Source organism: Aptenodytes patagonicus, chromosome 1, assembly GCF_965638725.1.
Source record: "Aptenodytes patagonicus chromosome 1, bAptPat1.pri.cur, whole genome shotgun sequence".
NCBI lineage: Eukaryota > Metazoa > Chordata > Aves > Sphenisciformes > Spheniscidae > Aptenodytes > Aptenodytes patagonicus.
The window spans coordinates 160612021-160625877 of record NC_134949.1 but is presented as its reverse complement, the minus strand read 5'-3'; the positions used below and the strand labels follow the sequence as shown (position 1 = coordinate 160625877).

General features: G+C 45.0%; 1 protein-coding gene across 7 annotated transcripts in view; it reads left to right on the top strand.

Moving 5' to 3' along the window:
• Nucleotides 1-1057: 1057 nt before the first annotated feature.
• The window catches only part of NAXD (NAD(P)HX dehydratase), a 50286-nt gene continuing 37486 nt past the window's right edge, over nucleotides 1058-13857 (top strand). Inside the window, exons 1-6 of one of the 7 annotated variants that reach the window (XM_076361035.1) lie at nucleotides 1100-1164; nucleotides 2877-3454; nucleotides 4698-5069; nucleotides 8465-8615; nucleotides 9934-9979; nucleotides 11701-11789. In XM_076361035.1, the coding sequence (XP_076217150.1) occupies nucleotides 2896-3454; nucleotides 4698-5069; nucleotides 8465-8615; nucleotides 9934-9979; nucleotides 11701-11789 (1217 nt within the window). In that variant the 5' untranslated portion in view covers nucleotides 1100-1164; nucleotides 2877-2895. Of the gene's footprint in view, nucleotides 1165-1198; nucleotides 1326-2029; nucleotides 2150-2876; nucleotides 3455-3659; nucleotides 3752-4697; nucleotides 5070-8464; nucleotides 8616-9933; nucleotides 9980-11700; nucleotides 11790-13857 lie in introns of those variants that run through there. The other 6 variants (XM_076361024.1, XM_076361046.1, XM_076361062.1 and 3 more) reach the window with 6 other exon arrangements.

Below are 13857 nucleotides of genomic sequence, written 5' to 3'. Positions count from 1 at the left end.
GGGTTACTAAAAGCTCAGGTTGTCTGTCTTGCAGTTTGCAGACAGCATGGCTGTTCTAAGTGATGCTTCCGAAGCTGAAGGGCACAAATCTCTCCTGCTTGGGTTTCGTCCCGGTAAAACCAGCAGGTCTGTTTGACCACAGCTTATATATAACACAAAACAATAAAGGAAAATGTTGTCTGTCTTCACCCCCTTGAAATATTGATTGAAACATTGACATTTTGCTGCTGTAGTTAGGCTAGCTTTTACGAGTTAACAATGACACTTTTGCTTGAAATACCCAGGAGTCTAGAGCAGAAATTACAGTTTCGAGCTTTAAATGTTGCAGATTTCTCATGCACATAATCACGTTAGTTTTTCCTGGGCGACACTGTATTTGATTTATTGTCTAGATTACGTAGGTGCCGTAGGACCAGAGGTGAACATCAGCTGGTATTTCCACCGGCTCTGGTGTGTTTTAGAGTAAAAGAAAATTTTACAAGAATACCGCTCTAAAATGGTGTATCTGAGCTAGAAATAGCAGCTTAGAAATGAATCACACTCGTAAATCAGGGTTTGCTCAGAAACGCCTGGCGAGGTGAGGGACATGAAGAGCTTCTAAACGCTGGGAGCAATAAATGGTAATTCCTAGGAGTTCGCAATTGCTGCCAATCAAAAGGGCTGGGAAGGCAGCCCCAAACCGCCGTGACGGCCGGGCCGGGCCGGGCCCTGCCACGCAACCGCCCGGCCCGCGCTGCCCCGCCGCAGGGGCGCACCTTGCGCGCCCGCCCGCCCCCGCTCCTCGCCCCGCCGCCCGAGACCCAGCGGCGGGGGCGGCAGGAGTCCCGAAGGCGCCAGGCCTAACGCCGCCGGAGAAGGCCGCAGCGGCCCTGTCCGTCTCCGCCGGCGGCCGCGAGCCGCGGCCGTTACCTCAGCGCGGCCCACCCGCGCAGGCCCCGCGCCGCCATTGGCTGCCGCCGGGGGGTGGGGGGGAGGCCGCGGCGCGCCGCGGGGAGGCGCGGAGAGCTGCCGGGCGGGCGCGCCCGCGTAGGCCTGCCCTGCCCTGCCCGGCCCGGCCCTGCCCTGCCCGGCCCGGCGCGGAGCCGGAAGCCGCGCCGATGAGTTGTGTGCGCCGCTTGCCTGCGCGCTTGGCGGGGGGTGCCGGGAGCCCCGCGCTGTGGTTAGGTAAGAGGAGAACGCGGAGCGGCGCGCCGCGGGGCCCGGTCCGACCGCAGCCCCTGCCTTCTCCCCCGGGAGGATGTGGGGACGGGGCGCTGTCACCGCCAGCGCCCTGGCTGCGCTGGCCTTGGCCTTGGCTGCGGCCCTCTGGCTGCGGTGTGATGAAGGTATAAACATCTCTGCACCGGGGCTCTGGCGGGGAGGGGGTGGGGCCTGCCCCTGAGGGGCGGCGGGGGCGGGGCGGTGAAGGGCGGGTGGGCGCCGAGGGCCGCCGGTGCCGAGCGGCGGCAGGCATGCCCGCTGCCGAGGGCTGCCCCCCGAGGGGGCCACGGAAGCCCATGGGCGGGCGGGCGTTCCCCACGGAAGGAAAGGCTGCCGGGCGGGGGCCTCGGCCGGGCTGCCCAGCTGGGGCGCTGGGCCGGGGCGTGAGGGAGGCGGCGGCGGGCCCCCGTGACGGGGAGGTGGGCTTGGCGCCGCCGCCCCGCAGCTCCCGCCGGAGAAGGGTTTAGGAGCAAAACCAAAGCGAAAGGGCAAGGGCCGGAGCGGCGTGGGGGCGGCAGTGGGGCCCGGGGGCGGCCCGGCACAATGAAACCCACCCCCGCCTGCAGCGGGGGGCCGGCCGGGCCGCTCACCTGCCTCGCGAAGGGATGGCGGGGGCGGGGAGCGCACACAAGCCCGACCACCAGCACCTTCGCAGGGGTCCGCCGAGGGCAGGGGCTGCCTGATCCAGCGGGGGCCTCCGGGAGGCGCCGTCCCTGCCAGCCGCAGCGTGGGCTTTTGTGGCGGCCTGCAGGGGCGAGCTGAGCCGCCTGCGCCCGGGCTCCCCAGCGCCGCAGGCACCGCTCGTGTGCGTGTGTGCGCCAGTGCGTGCGTGCGGGAGCCTGGCTGCCTGCCCCGGGGCTGAGTGACACGGCGGCCCTGGGGAGGGGGCAGGGATGTTGTTGCCCGTGCTGGCGCGGCGCAGCACGGCACGGCGGTGTGCTGGGGTGAGGTAGGGCGCCGAGGGGAGCCGCGGGCTCTCGGCCGCCGTGCGCCGAGCTGCAGCGCCCTGTGTGTGTGTGTGCGTGTGTGTGTGTGCGCGCGTGTGTGTGTGCAAGGATCGCGCTCCACTGCGGCGGGGAGGGAGGGAGGAGGAAGGGAGGGAGGGAGGCAGGCGCACTGTGATGAGCCGGGCCTCCAAGTCCAGCCAACGCCGTCGTCCTGCCGCCTCCGGAGGAGCCCGAGGCGGGGGAGCGGCCGCGCCGGCCGCGTACGGATGACTGCCTGAGCCGGGTGGCGGCGCGTCCTGCCCCGGGGGAGGGAGCCGCGGCTCCGCGCCGGGAACCCGGCTGTTTATTTTTTATTTATCATCATTGTTTTCGGAGGGGGGCGAGCCGGGGTGGGAAGGTGGTGGGTTTTTTTTTTTTACATCCACCCGTTTTTTGCAGGTGCCCGCAACGCAAAGCGGCGCCTGGAAAGTTTTGTTTGTGTGCGTGCGGGGTGCGAGCGGCGGCGGCGGCCCGGGCTGGGATGCGGGGCCCGGGGCCCGGCTCCCCGCTGCTTCCCGCCGCACCGCGGCTGCCGCGGCCGGGGCTGGCGTAGGCGCCCCCTGGGAGAGCCGAGTGCGGGCATTAAACCCCCCTCCCTCCTCCCCGCCGCCCTCCTCCACCCCCCTCCGTCCCTCCCTCCCTCGCTCTCCCCCTCCGTCCCTCCCTCTCCCCGGTGCGCGGCCATTGCAGTGACCCCGGCCGGCCAAGGATGATCACGAACACGCGGGGCTTCCTGTGGTCGGACCTGGAGACGCGGGCGCTGCTGGAGATCTGGGGCGAGGCGGACGTGCAGTCGGCGCTGGACGGCAACTTTCGGAACAGCCATGTGTACCGGGACGTGGCCTGCCGCCTGGCCGAGCTGGGCTTCGAGCGCACCCCCGAGCAGTGCCGCATCCGCATCAAGGGCCTCAAGCGCCAGTACTACCAGGCCCGGGACGGGCTGAAGAAGAACGGGCACGCCCGCAAGATATGCAAGTACTACGACGAGATGGACCGGATCCTCAGCTGCCGGGGGGGGCCCGACGGCGCCCCCGAGCCGCTGGCCCCGCCGCCCGACGGCGCCCAGCCGGCGGGGCCGCTCGCCGGGCCGCCCACGCCGGGCACGCCGCACAACAGCCGCGAGGTGGACGCCGAGCTGGACGAGGACGCCGAGCTGGAGTCCCCCCGCGACAACTTCACCGAGGACTCCGGGGAGTGCTCCTCCTACGCCGACCACCCCATCAAGGTGGAGTGCCCCCCCTTCGCCATCCCCGTGCCGCCGGGCGACGGTGAGTAGCCGGCGGGCTCCCGGCGCCGGGTGTCCTCCCCTCACCCCGCGGGCAGCGCGGCCCCCCCCCCGGGCTCTGGCAGCCCAACTGCCGGCGCCTCTCCAGCTAGCGTGCTTCTAGTGGCTTCTGCCTTACCCTCCTCCCTCCCGCCCCGTCCTCTGCGCTCCGAAATCCGCCCCTGCTCCCCCCCCGCCCCCGCAGCTTGCCCGTCCTCGAAAGCTTTCCCCCTCCCCGCGCGAACGCCGCCTGGAATGCTGCAAACCGGGTAGGGGGAGATGCTGGGGGACGGAGACCGTAGTGAGTTTTTATCGCTTTTTATCGCTGTTTATCAATGGGAAACCAGTGGAAAACTAGCGCAGAGATTATCAAGACAAAGTGTCAGGTAGCGCTGTACAAGAAAATAGGCTTTTTTGCCTATTCGCTGGAGGATTTTCCCGTTCCCTGCAGACTATGTACAATTTTGTTAATCGGTATTAAACCGATGATGACGATAATACCTGAAAAATCTGCTTATTGTTGCAGATAGGCCAGAAAGCTAGGGGAGAGCTTTTACGTAATTAATTGCTTGAGTTGTTTCAGAAACACTGCTTCTAACTTTAGCAGGCTTGCGGACAGAAGCAGCCGTTAGATAAAGCCTGCCCCTTCCTTGTTCGTTCTTTACTCTCAGCTCCGTATTTGTGTTGTGGAGGTGGGGGGGCAGTGTTGTTTGTTTTAAATCTAGATTAATGCCGTGGTTTTAATACAAACATGAACCTGTCTTCAGAAGTTGACATCACTGAGGAATCAGCCAATTGGTTGACGTTTAACCAACCTTCTTTTTACACATAAACCCCATCAAAGAATTGTTTACACTAATGTTCTTTTGAAATGCAAATCCAGAATGCCAACAGACTGAAACTCAATTTAGATTAATGTAATTACCTGCAATACGCAAATGAGGCTATACTATTTAATAGCCTTCACTTAAACCTTTTTAGAAGATCAGAAAGACTCCTATTGTTGAAGTTTAGTACTACAACAATTAAAAGATGCCTCTGTGTAATTTTCGTGTTACCTTTATCACTTTGCAGAAGCTTGTGTTTTTGCTTTGGTACTCTGAAATAAAAATATCTGAAATAATTACAATTCACATCGAAAAAGAATAACAACTTTGTGACGTATTAGGTCCACGTCTCATAGGGAGTTTTTTTGCTGCTTTCTTCTTAGCACTTCAGAAGAATAATTGTCTGTCCTCTTGTTTTAGGCTTTAAAGAAATCAATGCTCCAACTATTACCCCACCGCTCAGTCAGCCTAAAAGATCAAAAAAACGCCATGCAAATTTAACATTGGATAAAATGATGGAAAAATTCCTGCAGCAGAGCGTGGATACGGAAGAGAAATTTTACAGATACGAAGAGCAGAGGCTCAAAATTGAGGACAAGCGTCGGGAAGCTGAGCATGCTCGAGAGCTCCAGATGTTACAGATGTTGGGACAGATGTTGGCAGGAATTTCTTCTACGGTATCACAAAGGTCACAGTCTATACCAGCGAGTCCACCTCAGAGAGCGAACCATCGTTCATATGGGGATAACTTTAATTATAATGCTATGACAGCAGCACTTTCTCCACCGATAGGTACTTCCTTCTATAGCATAAACAAAAGCTCATTTTTTTTTAAACTTCTATGTGAAAGCACTGGTAGTAAGTAGCTTTTGAAATAAAAGCTAGTTGGAATTATTTAATATTGTGGTGAAGGTGTCTGTCTGATGTAAAATGAAATTAAAACATCATTCGTACCATTGTACTGATTATTTAATAGAGATACATTAGATATAACAAATCTTAATGAGCGAAATCACACTTTTCGAACCCTATAAACATTGGTGACTTCTTTCCATGTTCATGTCTCTGTAAAGTGAAGTTAGGAGAAGTTTTATATGCGAAAGGCAAGTAGCGCATTTGCTGAAAGCTGAATGGAAACACTAGGTACCTTGTAGCGGAAATTCTGCTGCTATTGAAGTTAACAGGCCTAACCCAGTATGTGAAGTTAAGGCTGTGCATATGTTTTTTCAGGGTTGGGAAAAGAGTGGAGTTTTGCCTACGCTGAAGTAAATCAAATGTTAAAATCCAGCTTCTTTAAAATGAATTTCTTTGAATCAAAATTCTGAATTTTATCTTTTAATTAAACATCATATTACTGTAGTAGGCGTAATAGAAGATGAAAATATTGTCATATATTTTTATTCTACACCAGTTCATTTATAAATTCTTTGGGGGTCTGAATTTATTTTAAAGAAAAAGGCAAAGCAATAACTCTAGAATTGGTATTTATGCACAGACTTTTCCTTCCGTACCTTATGTGTGGGCCAGAAGCTGATAATCGGATATTAGCATTCGTTAACAGACTTCTCGGGATCTGTGGCTCCGTGTCATTTATCTTTATCATAGTCTCTTTGTATGTGGAGGTAGATTGCGTGGGCAGGAGGAAAACAGGGATACTCTTGTCAGTGCTGACACCAGAGTCAGCTCGGGGCTTGGTGGTTGCAGCCTGCCCCATGGAAACGACACAAGTCTCCTTCTGTTTTAATTCTGAATTTCACACTGCTCAGAAGGAAAAATCGTGGTTTGAAAAGGAAAAAAACCACCTAACCTCAGTGTTGAATAATAATCCGGCATGCCAGATCCTAAAGGGCATTCTCATGAGAGAATCTTGGAGCCTTTTCAGTTCTATGTTACGTACTGCGTTTCCCTGTAGAATGCATGGGGGACTGGATGGTTAGGCCTATTGAGGGTTTAGGCTGGCTGACTTGGTTGTGTTTCTTCTTGGCTGGATAGTTAGTCTGTAGCATTCCTTGATGGCAGCAGACTTTCGTAGACAAATTACGGCATATGTATGGATTCTGTGTTTTAAATGTTGTTTTCACACCTAAAGCACTTTAGGAAATTATTTGAGGTTCTGGACTGGGGTGATGGTACCCACAAGGCCTTGCCATTACTTTTGAAAGGTTTTTCACTGGAAGAGTTTCATTACCTGTAAAGACTTGAAACGAAAGTTCAGGTTTCTTGCTGGATTTCGTCATAGAGGTGTACAATCATATTACACTGTGCAAAAATGCGTTACATATATATTTAACTGTAGCAAGAGCAACTCGGGATTCTAATCTTTTAATTGGTGAAGGTGTACCAAAGCATTTATAATACAATGTGAAAATAACGCTTCAGGCAGCACATCTTTTAAGGAATTAAGATTTCAGTTGTTTATAGCTAAATACGCCTTAGTGTTTCTGTAGGTAAGTGGGGCTCTATTAAGAATTGCTTTTTGCATAATTCTCTGTTTTTTCCCCATTTATTATGCAATCATTTTATATTTACGTGTAAAGAAAAACCAGCAACGAAGAAACAGATGACCTTCTTAACAACATTGCACTTTAAGGGTTACAAGCTATATGATAAGTATATTTCTTGTGTGGTTGAAAACCAGTGAGTGTATGAAGTGCGATTTAAAGAAAATAATCTGCCCTGTTTCCAGAGGAGATGAGTGTTTTGTTCTTCTCTGGGTCACTGCAATGCTATTTTGGCCATAATCCAGAACAGGGTGGTTTTTTCTTTTTCTTTTCCTTTTTTTAATTAATCTCAATAGGAATGGGATGCCTGTATTATAGAAGGATTTTAAAAGCAAAAGATCAGCCAGGAGTATTTGTCATTATTGAACGCTAAAGCATTTTATTACTGAAGATTAGCGCGTCTGGTTTAGGTTTAGATTCTGTGCAAGACGGAGAAAAAGATGCTTTCTGCTGATAGCGCACAGATGCGGAGTTTTCTTGTTTATTACATTTTTTTTTTTCCCCATTATTAAGTCCAAAATTTCTGGATCAGTTTTTCGTCTTTTTTTTTCCCTTCCCTTCTCTAGATTTTGGAGTTGGGGGGTGGAATTACTAAGTTTTATACAGCTGAAAATCAGGAGTATCGTGGGAGTTATTTTTTGTATAATTATGTATTACTATATAGCAATTCCTTGAAAGCTTTTTTACAAGATCTGTAAAAAAGAACGTAAGCATAGCTACGGTCTAGGAGGCTTAATATTAACATTCAAATGAACCACTCTTCTGAACAGAATTGTACAGTTAATGAGGAGCTTTGTCGAAATACAAGAACGTACTCTTTTAGTGTATTTACTGCAATTTATAGTTAACACATAGTTGATAGAAGTACTGATCTTCAAATTTGTCCCATGTTAGGTAAACGGTTTAATTCTCTTCAGTTGTAATTGTTGAAATACTTTTTTCTTCTAAATTTCTGTAGTCTTTTGAAACAGTAATTTGAATATGTAGCCTTCTGAGTGTGCAGTTGTTTTAATATGTAGCTTGACATGTAGCTTTGCATCAGACATCTGTAGTTGTATTATAGCTGAAAATTACCTTTGTGTGATATTTGTAATGTTTGCATCTAGTGCGTTGGCTTATAGTTTTGCAGAAAGACTTTCATTATGCTTTGTAACCACCTGCCAAAATAAAAAAGCAGTGAGGTAGGCTCTGATTCTGCTAAGAGGTGGAAGTCTTTAAGGGGAAGCGAAAAATAAGGTAGGGTGTACGTTTAAAATGTGGTTTTAGTTGCTCTGATTGCTCTGTGTCTGGATGTGTTTAGTCCTTACTAAGTGTACCTATTTCAGTTGAGCTTAATTATGAAAGTAATTTCAGGCTGAACTAAGAAGATATTTCTAGTCACAAAATGTTCATAGAACTATTCTGGGCTGTTGTTTCTTTCTGTACCTGAGCCCTAAATTAGGACTGTGAGCAGTCAGTGGGAATATTCTCTGCATCAGACCCTAAATTCATTTTTAAAATGGTCACCTTCCCTGGTTACTCACCATTTTAAAGGCCTTTAAGTGACGAAGCATTTGGTTTTTAGAAGTATGTCACTTTGTATATCTTTGAGTGATTTTATTAGTGTTTATGAGTGCTTAAAAGAAATGCTGATAGTAGTTCAAGAAAGAACATACTTTAAAGTAACACTTATTTTCTTCTTTTCAGTTATAGAGAGATCTTTCTCACTGCACAGAACACACTCTCTAAAGGATATGGAGAATATTTTTCAACTGGTGCGCAATGTTATCCCTCCTCTAACAGGGAAAAGGCATAAAGGTCAAGATGGACGTATAGGCATTGTTGGAGGATGTCAAGAGTAAGTTAAACAGAAATTTGATTTTTGTTTCTGAGGGAGTTTGAGGATGTCATAAGTACTTGTAGAAGCCATTCAAACTCACCTTACATTTAAAACATGAGTATTTTCTAGAGAGCTTTACTAGTCCATCATCATGACCATGCATACTTATGAAAGAACATGTTTCCCTGCAGTTGTGTTGCAAAATTTTGGTAGTGAACGTGGTTGAAACTTAGAACACCGTTTGTGTCTGTGTCTACCTTCTCTGTCTTTCTTTGACCACCAAACTCTCTCTGCTTTCAGTGTTAGTCTTTTCCCACTGCATGATGAAGTTATGGAATAAGTAGAGTAGAGTAAGACAGGGGCACATCTGATTTTTTTTTTTTTTTTTTTTTTTTTTTTTAATATTTTAGTATCTTGGGAACTGGGTCTCTTAAATCAGGAATAGACTATTTTCTTACTGCGTGCTTTTTATTTCGATAAATTGTGGTGTTTACTAGATTCTGCCAATACCTTGTTTTATGTTCTGGAGTAATAAAAATAGCATGTTTCAGGGAAAAAAGAGATACAGCATAAATCGGTTAAATGCTGTACTGACCTAGAAATAAAACAGGCTCTATTCTTTTCTTGGCCACGTTCAGTAATCTGCACAATATTTTGAATGAGCCACTACATCTTTCTGTTTTTCATTTTCCCCTTTTGAAATAGAGATGGCATCTTTCTCCTGTAAAAGAGATCTGGTGTTGGACACCTGCCATTAATAAACATTCTATAAAGAGCAAAAAGGTGATGTCTTACAGCTGGGTTGATTAGCCAGGAGTTAGTTTTCCTGTTGGTCTAAAGGGCTTAGGTTCTTACCTCTTGGCAGAAGCAGGCACCTCTGGAGGGTGCTTCTGTCCATATCTCTCTCTTCAGTCTTCAACTGGAATCACAGTTTAGGCACTTTAGTTATGCATCTAAACCTAGGTGGGATTCTTCCAGATCACAGATCCCAGATTTGGCTTGCAAACAGTGCTCAACTCTTGTTTTGTTTTGTTTGTCTCTAAACTTTTAAGTTGGTTGTCTGAGAGGAGTTTGCTTTTTTAGGGCATGATCTTCATAAATATTTCTATGAAAGGATCAGGTGGCTAAGGTGAAATCTTGCGCCTTTGAAATCAAAGCCAGGTTTGAGATTGGCTTCAGTATAGCAAGATTTTATCTGTCTTTTACAGCAAGTGAAAGAGAAAGCTTTTTTTTTTAAAATTTGCTCTTGAATTTGGGACTTCATTATGGCAGGCTGATTTCCAGATTATCTAATCTCATGACTGTGTTTCCTAACCTAAACTGTATTTCATTCTAGATACACTGGAGCACCGTATTTTGCTGCAATTACAGCTCTCAAAGTGGTACGTGTTCTTCTATACCAATCCAAAATGAACTTGTTATCATTTATATTGGCTAAGCGCCATATTTTAAAAGCATTCATTCTGTGCTGCACATGAAATTTGAGTTCTAAAAGGTCTTTTATTTAACAAAGAAAATCCTTAGTCCTGGATTTGTAAAAATACTTTGTAAATATGTGTCATTTGCAATGTTTTCTGTAAATATTTTTCTCTTTATAAGGTGAAGTTAGACATACATCAAAAAATTGAAAATTTAAGAGGGATAACTGTTTTATCAGAGACTTGGATAGGAAATTTCAAAACTTGATGAAATATTTTCTCCAAAAGTGAACAATAAAATAATTTTAGATTAGTGTTTAAAGTTAAGTTTCCAGTGCTGCAGTTAGTTCTTCAGAAATTTTTTCTGGACCTGATAAGTGTGTTGAATGAAGTAACTTTCTTTCAAAACTTAAGCTTTAGGCTAGTAAAATTCTCATGTGCTGTAAGTCTAAAGATTGTTGGTTGAATTTAATGTCGTTTTTAATAGCACGTTTTATTTACATTATAACCTTAGCAGAAGTATTTTCTAAGCTTTGTTTCCCTAGAAGTGTGAACTTCCTTACTTTAGTGACATATTAACTGGCTAAAAATGTATTTACTGCAGACTACATAAATACAGTGGTGATTATTCAAATGGAAACAAATCGTGCTTACATAATACATGTACTTTTCAGTACTCTATATATAGTGTGTCAGTACTTTCAGTTCATTGTGTATGTTTTTCTTTTTTAAGATTTATTTCAATAAGTAGGTATCCAATCCAAGTATTGCCACCCATCCCTCCTCCAGGATGCAGTCCCTCAAGGATTTAAAACTGAAATTATGTTACTTAATGATCTTACATAAGATATTAAGGCCACTCAGCTTTCTGTTCACTATGTGCAAATGCAGTAGCATACTAGGAGGTCCCCTATTGAAGTACTTGGTCTCAGATCATTACACCTGCACATAAAGAGTCATAGGATCAAATCTCTGCATTGCTTAGTAGCTTAAAATGTTAAATATATAGTAGTAAAGCAAAGGAGACACTTTCTTAACCTTGGGAAATTTCAGTATGCAAGACAGATAGAAGATCAGGCTTTCTGGTCACTGCTTACATAATTTTTATGTGTATGTCTGATTTTTTGAGTTGATAACAGAAGCTTGAGGCTAAACTCCTCAGCTTTAATGTTTGTGTAACTTAAGGGGTGTTGTTGAAATTGTGCTAGCCTTTACCTGGTACGGATTTGGCCCATTGAGTAAAAATGGTAGGACTGGAAATCTACTCATAGATTGCCATAGCTGTATTTTGCAAGTATATCACAGTAGTATTTTTCCTCTCTAATGGAGCTTGTCTCTTGTTCAGCTGTGTTCTTTTGCTTTTCTTCTTATCGTATGTGTGACATTTTAGTCTTTGCTCATCTGCAAATGAGAAGCATTTCTCAAGTGAGTAAAGGTTCAAGATCTGTGTTTTCAGTCATCTTATCGATGAGAAGCAGAAAAAAATTATATTGGAAGTTAGATATAAAAAAATTTCTCCAAAACATTGCATGGTTGTCTAAGCCAAAATAGAAAAAATAATGAAGTTTGCTTTAACTACTGAGAAGTAAGAATTCAGGTGAATTATTCACTGAGTAAACTTTGGAATGATAAAGTTATTATTAAGTATAAATTTGATAATTCTCTTTGCAAATTTTCTTTTTTAGGGTGCAGATTTATCCCATGTGTTTTGTACCAAAGATGCAGCAACAGTAATCAAATCATATAGTCCAGAGCTGATTGTTCATCCAGTTCTGTAAGTGACTTACCTTTTGTTTAAATGAGCAAGTCAGGATTACCAGTTTGAACGTTTCAGTCTGACAGTTGATTAGTTTGCATTATTTCTTTTTCTGAGTTACAGGATGGGTGAGCTGGAGATTACAAAAACTCCTGGGTTTGTCCTTTCATCACAGTTAGATATTTAATATAGAACAAGCAGTTGTGATTTTTTTTTTTTTCCATTACTATCAAAGTACAGTTTTTTAAAAAGCAAAGATCTTGCTTTCTGCTACTTGCTGACATGTGTTCTGTGATTGTAATGCGTTTAACTGTGAACAGTAGCAAAATCCAGAACTAAGAATCACTACAAGTCAGCATTTTAGAGTCTGTGTTTGAAAGGCAAATAGAGTATGTTCTCTTGCTTCTTCAGTCCTAGTAGTATTTAACAGTAGTGTATCTTTTTTCCTCTCACTGCTGTGTATATAGTCATTTATGCAAAATTACGCAAGAGAGATGCTGATTCTCATTTTTCTCATAAGTATGTTGCATTAGATACACGCCTGTTCCTGGAAATAAATGGATGTTCTAAAATGATCTAAAATATAGGCTTTATTAACAAGAAGATGAAAAGTTTAGTAAGCAACTGTCCTAATTGGGAAAATCAGTGTGTGCTTCCCTGAATTTGTGTGCTGAAATATGTTACTGATTGGTGAACTTCTACAGGATAAATTGTTTCAATTGGGTGTTATGATGGTTTACAATGAGCACTGCGAATGAGAATTAAGATGTGTGCCTTAGGTATATGTCCCTGAGCTTAGCTTGCACCAGTGCGTGTCAAAGTCTGTTGGTGTACATCGCAAAGCTGTGATTAAGCTAGAAAAAGCATAATTTAAAATCGTGTTTGTCAGATATTGCTGTCAGGAAGGATTTATGACAGTAGAGATATTTCGGTGTCCGAGAAGAAGAATATGATCTCCCTTATGGGGACACCTGAGGTTGGAAGCCATAAGTTTATTACATTCTAAGGGTGGGTTTCATTCCTGTCGGTGTAGAGAGAGGTGCTTAGAAAGAAGTCAGTTAAACAGACAGATACCAAGGTTGTGTTTTGTTGTTGGGGTTCCCCCCCCCACCCCCCAAGATAGAAGAAACCCATGACTGTGGATTTTAGACAGGGAAAAAATGATGTTTGAAAGCAAGGGGAAGATACGAGGGTAAGGTTTTTATCAGTCTGACTGCATTAGCCTCTAAAATCCAAAAGGCACATTTTCAGTTGATGTTCTGTCTGGTATCACATGATAACAAATGAGATGGAGAGTCTTAATGGCAATATTAGCTTGTAACTTAGGTTGTCTTGGTGGATGACACTTGGGATACAGCATATGGTTGTCTTGTATGGGAAGGGGTTGACCTTGCCCTGGGAGAAGCATTTTTCGTATACACAGGGTTCTTGATGTCTTGATGAAAAGGTTAATAGGAGAAACAGAAACAGCATAGAGAAAAAGGGAGGTCACAGTGTGTAAACAGTAAAATTTCTGTTCGTGGAAGACCAGGTTGTGCCTACTAAATAAGGGGGGTTTTCATATATCTAGATATAGATATATATTTATACACAGATTTTTAAGTGTCTTCTGTGGAATTCAGATCTCAGTGAAAACTCTGATCTTTCTATTCGCAAAGAGAGCTTTTGATTTTAAACTTCAGCTCTGTCTATAAATTCCTCCAGATGTACAAAGTACAGTGAATCTAGAAATCTTCATATCCATATAGCTTTAAGCCTGAAACTCAATGTTTAATACTTTTATTACAACTCTGATTAATTTCACCCAGACAGCTGGCTAATTGCATGAAGCAATGGATCTGTAAATATTGTTTATATGACATTCAAAATGAAGAAATGAAAAAATGCAAATATCAGAATGTTGAGATTTTGCTTGTTAAATTTTCTCATATTTTTATCTCTTCTGCTTCATTTGAGGAAAAGAGAAAACAGTCTTTTCTGGTTAGAAAGGAAAAAAATCTTGACTGACTCTATTGAGCCCAGGTTTTATTCAAATTTACACAAACAGCCTATTTTTCTCGTAAGGTCCTTTATCTTCAGTGTCACA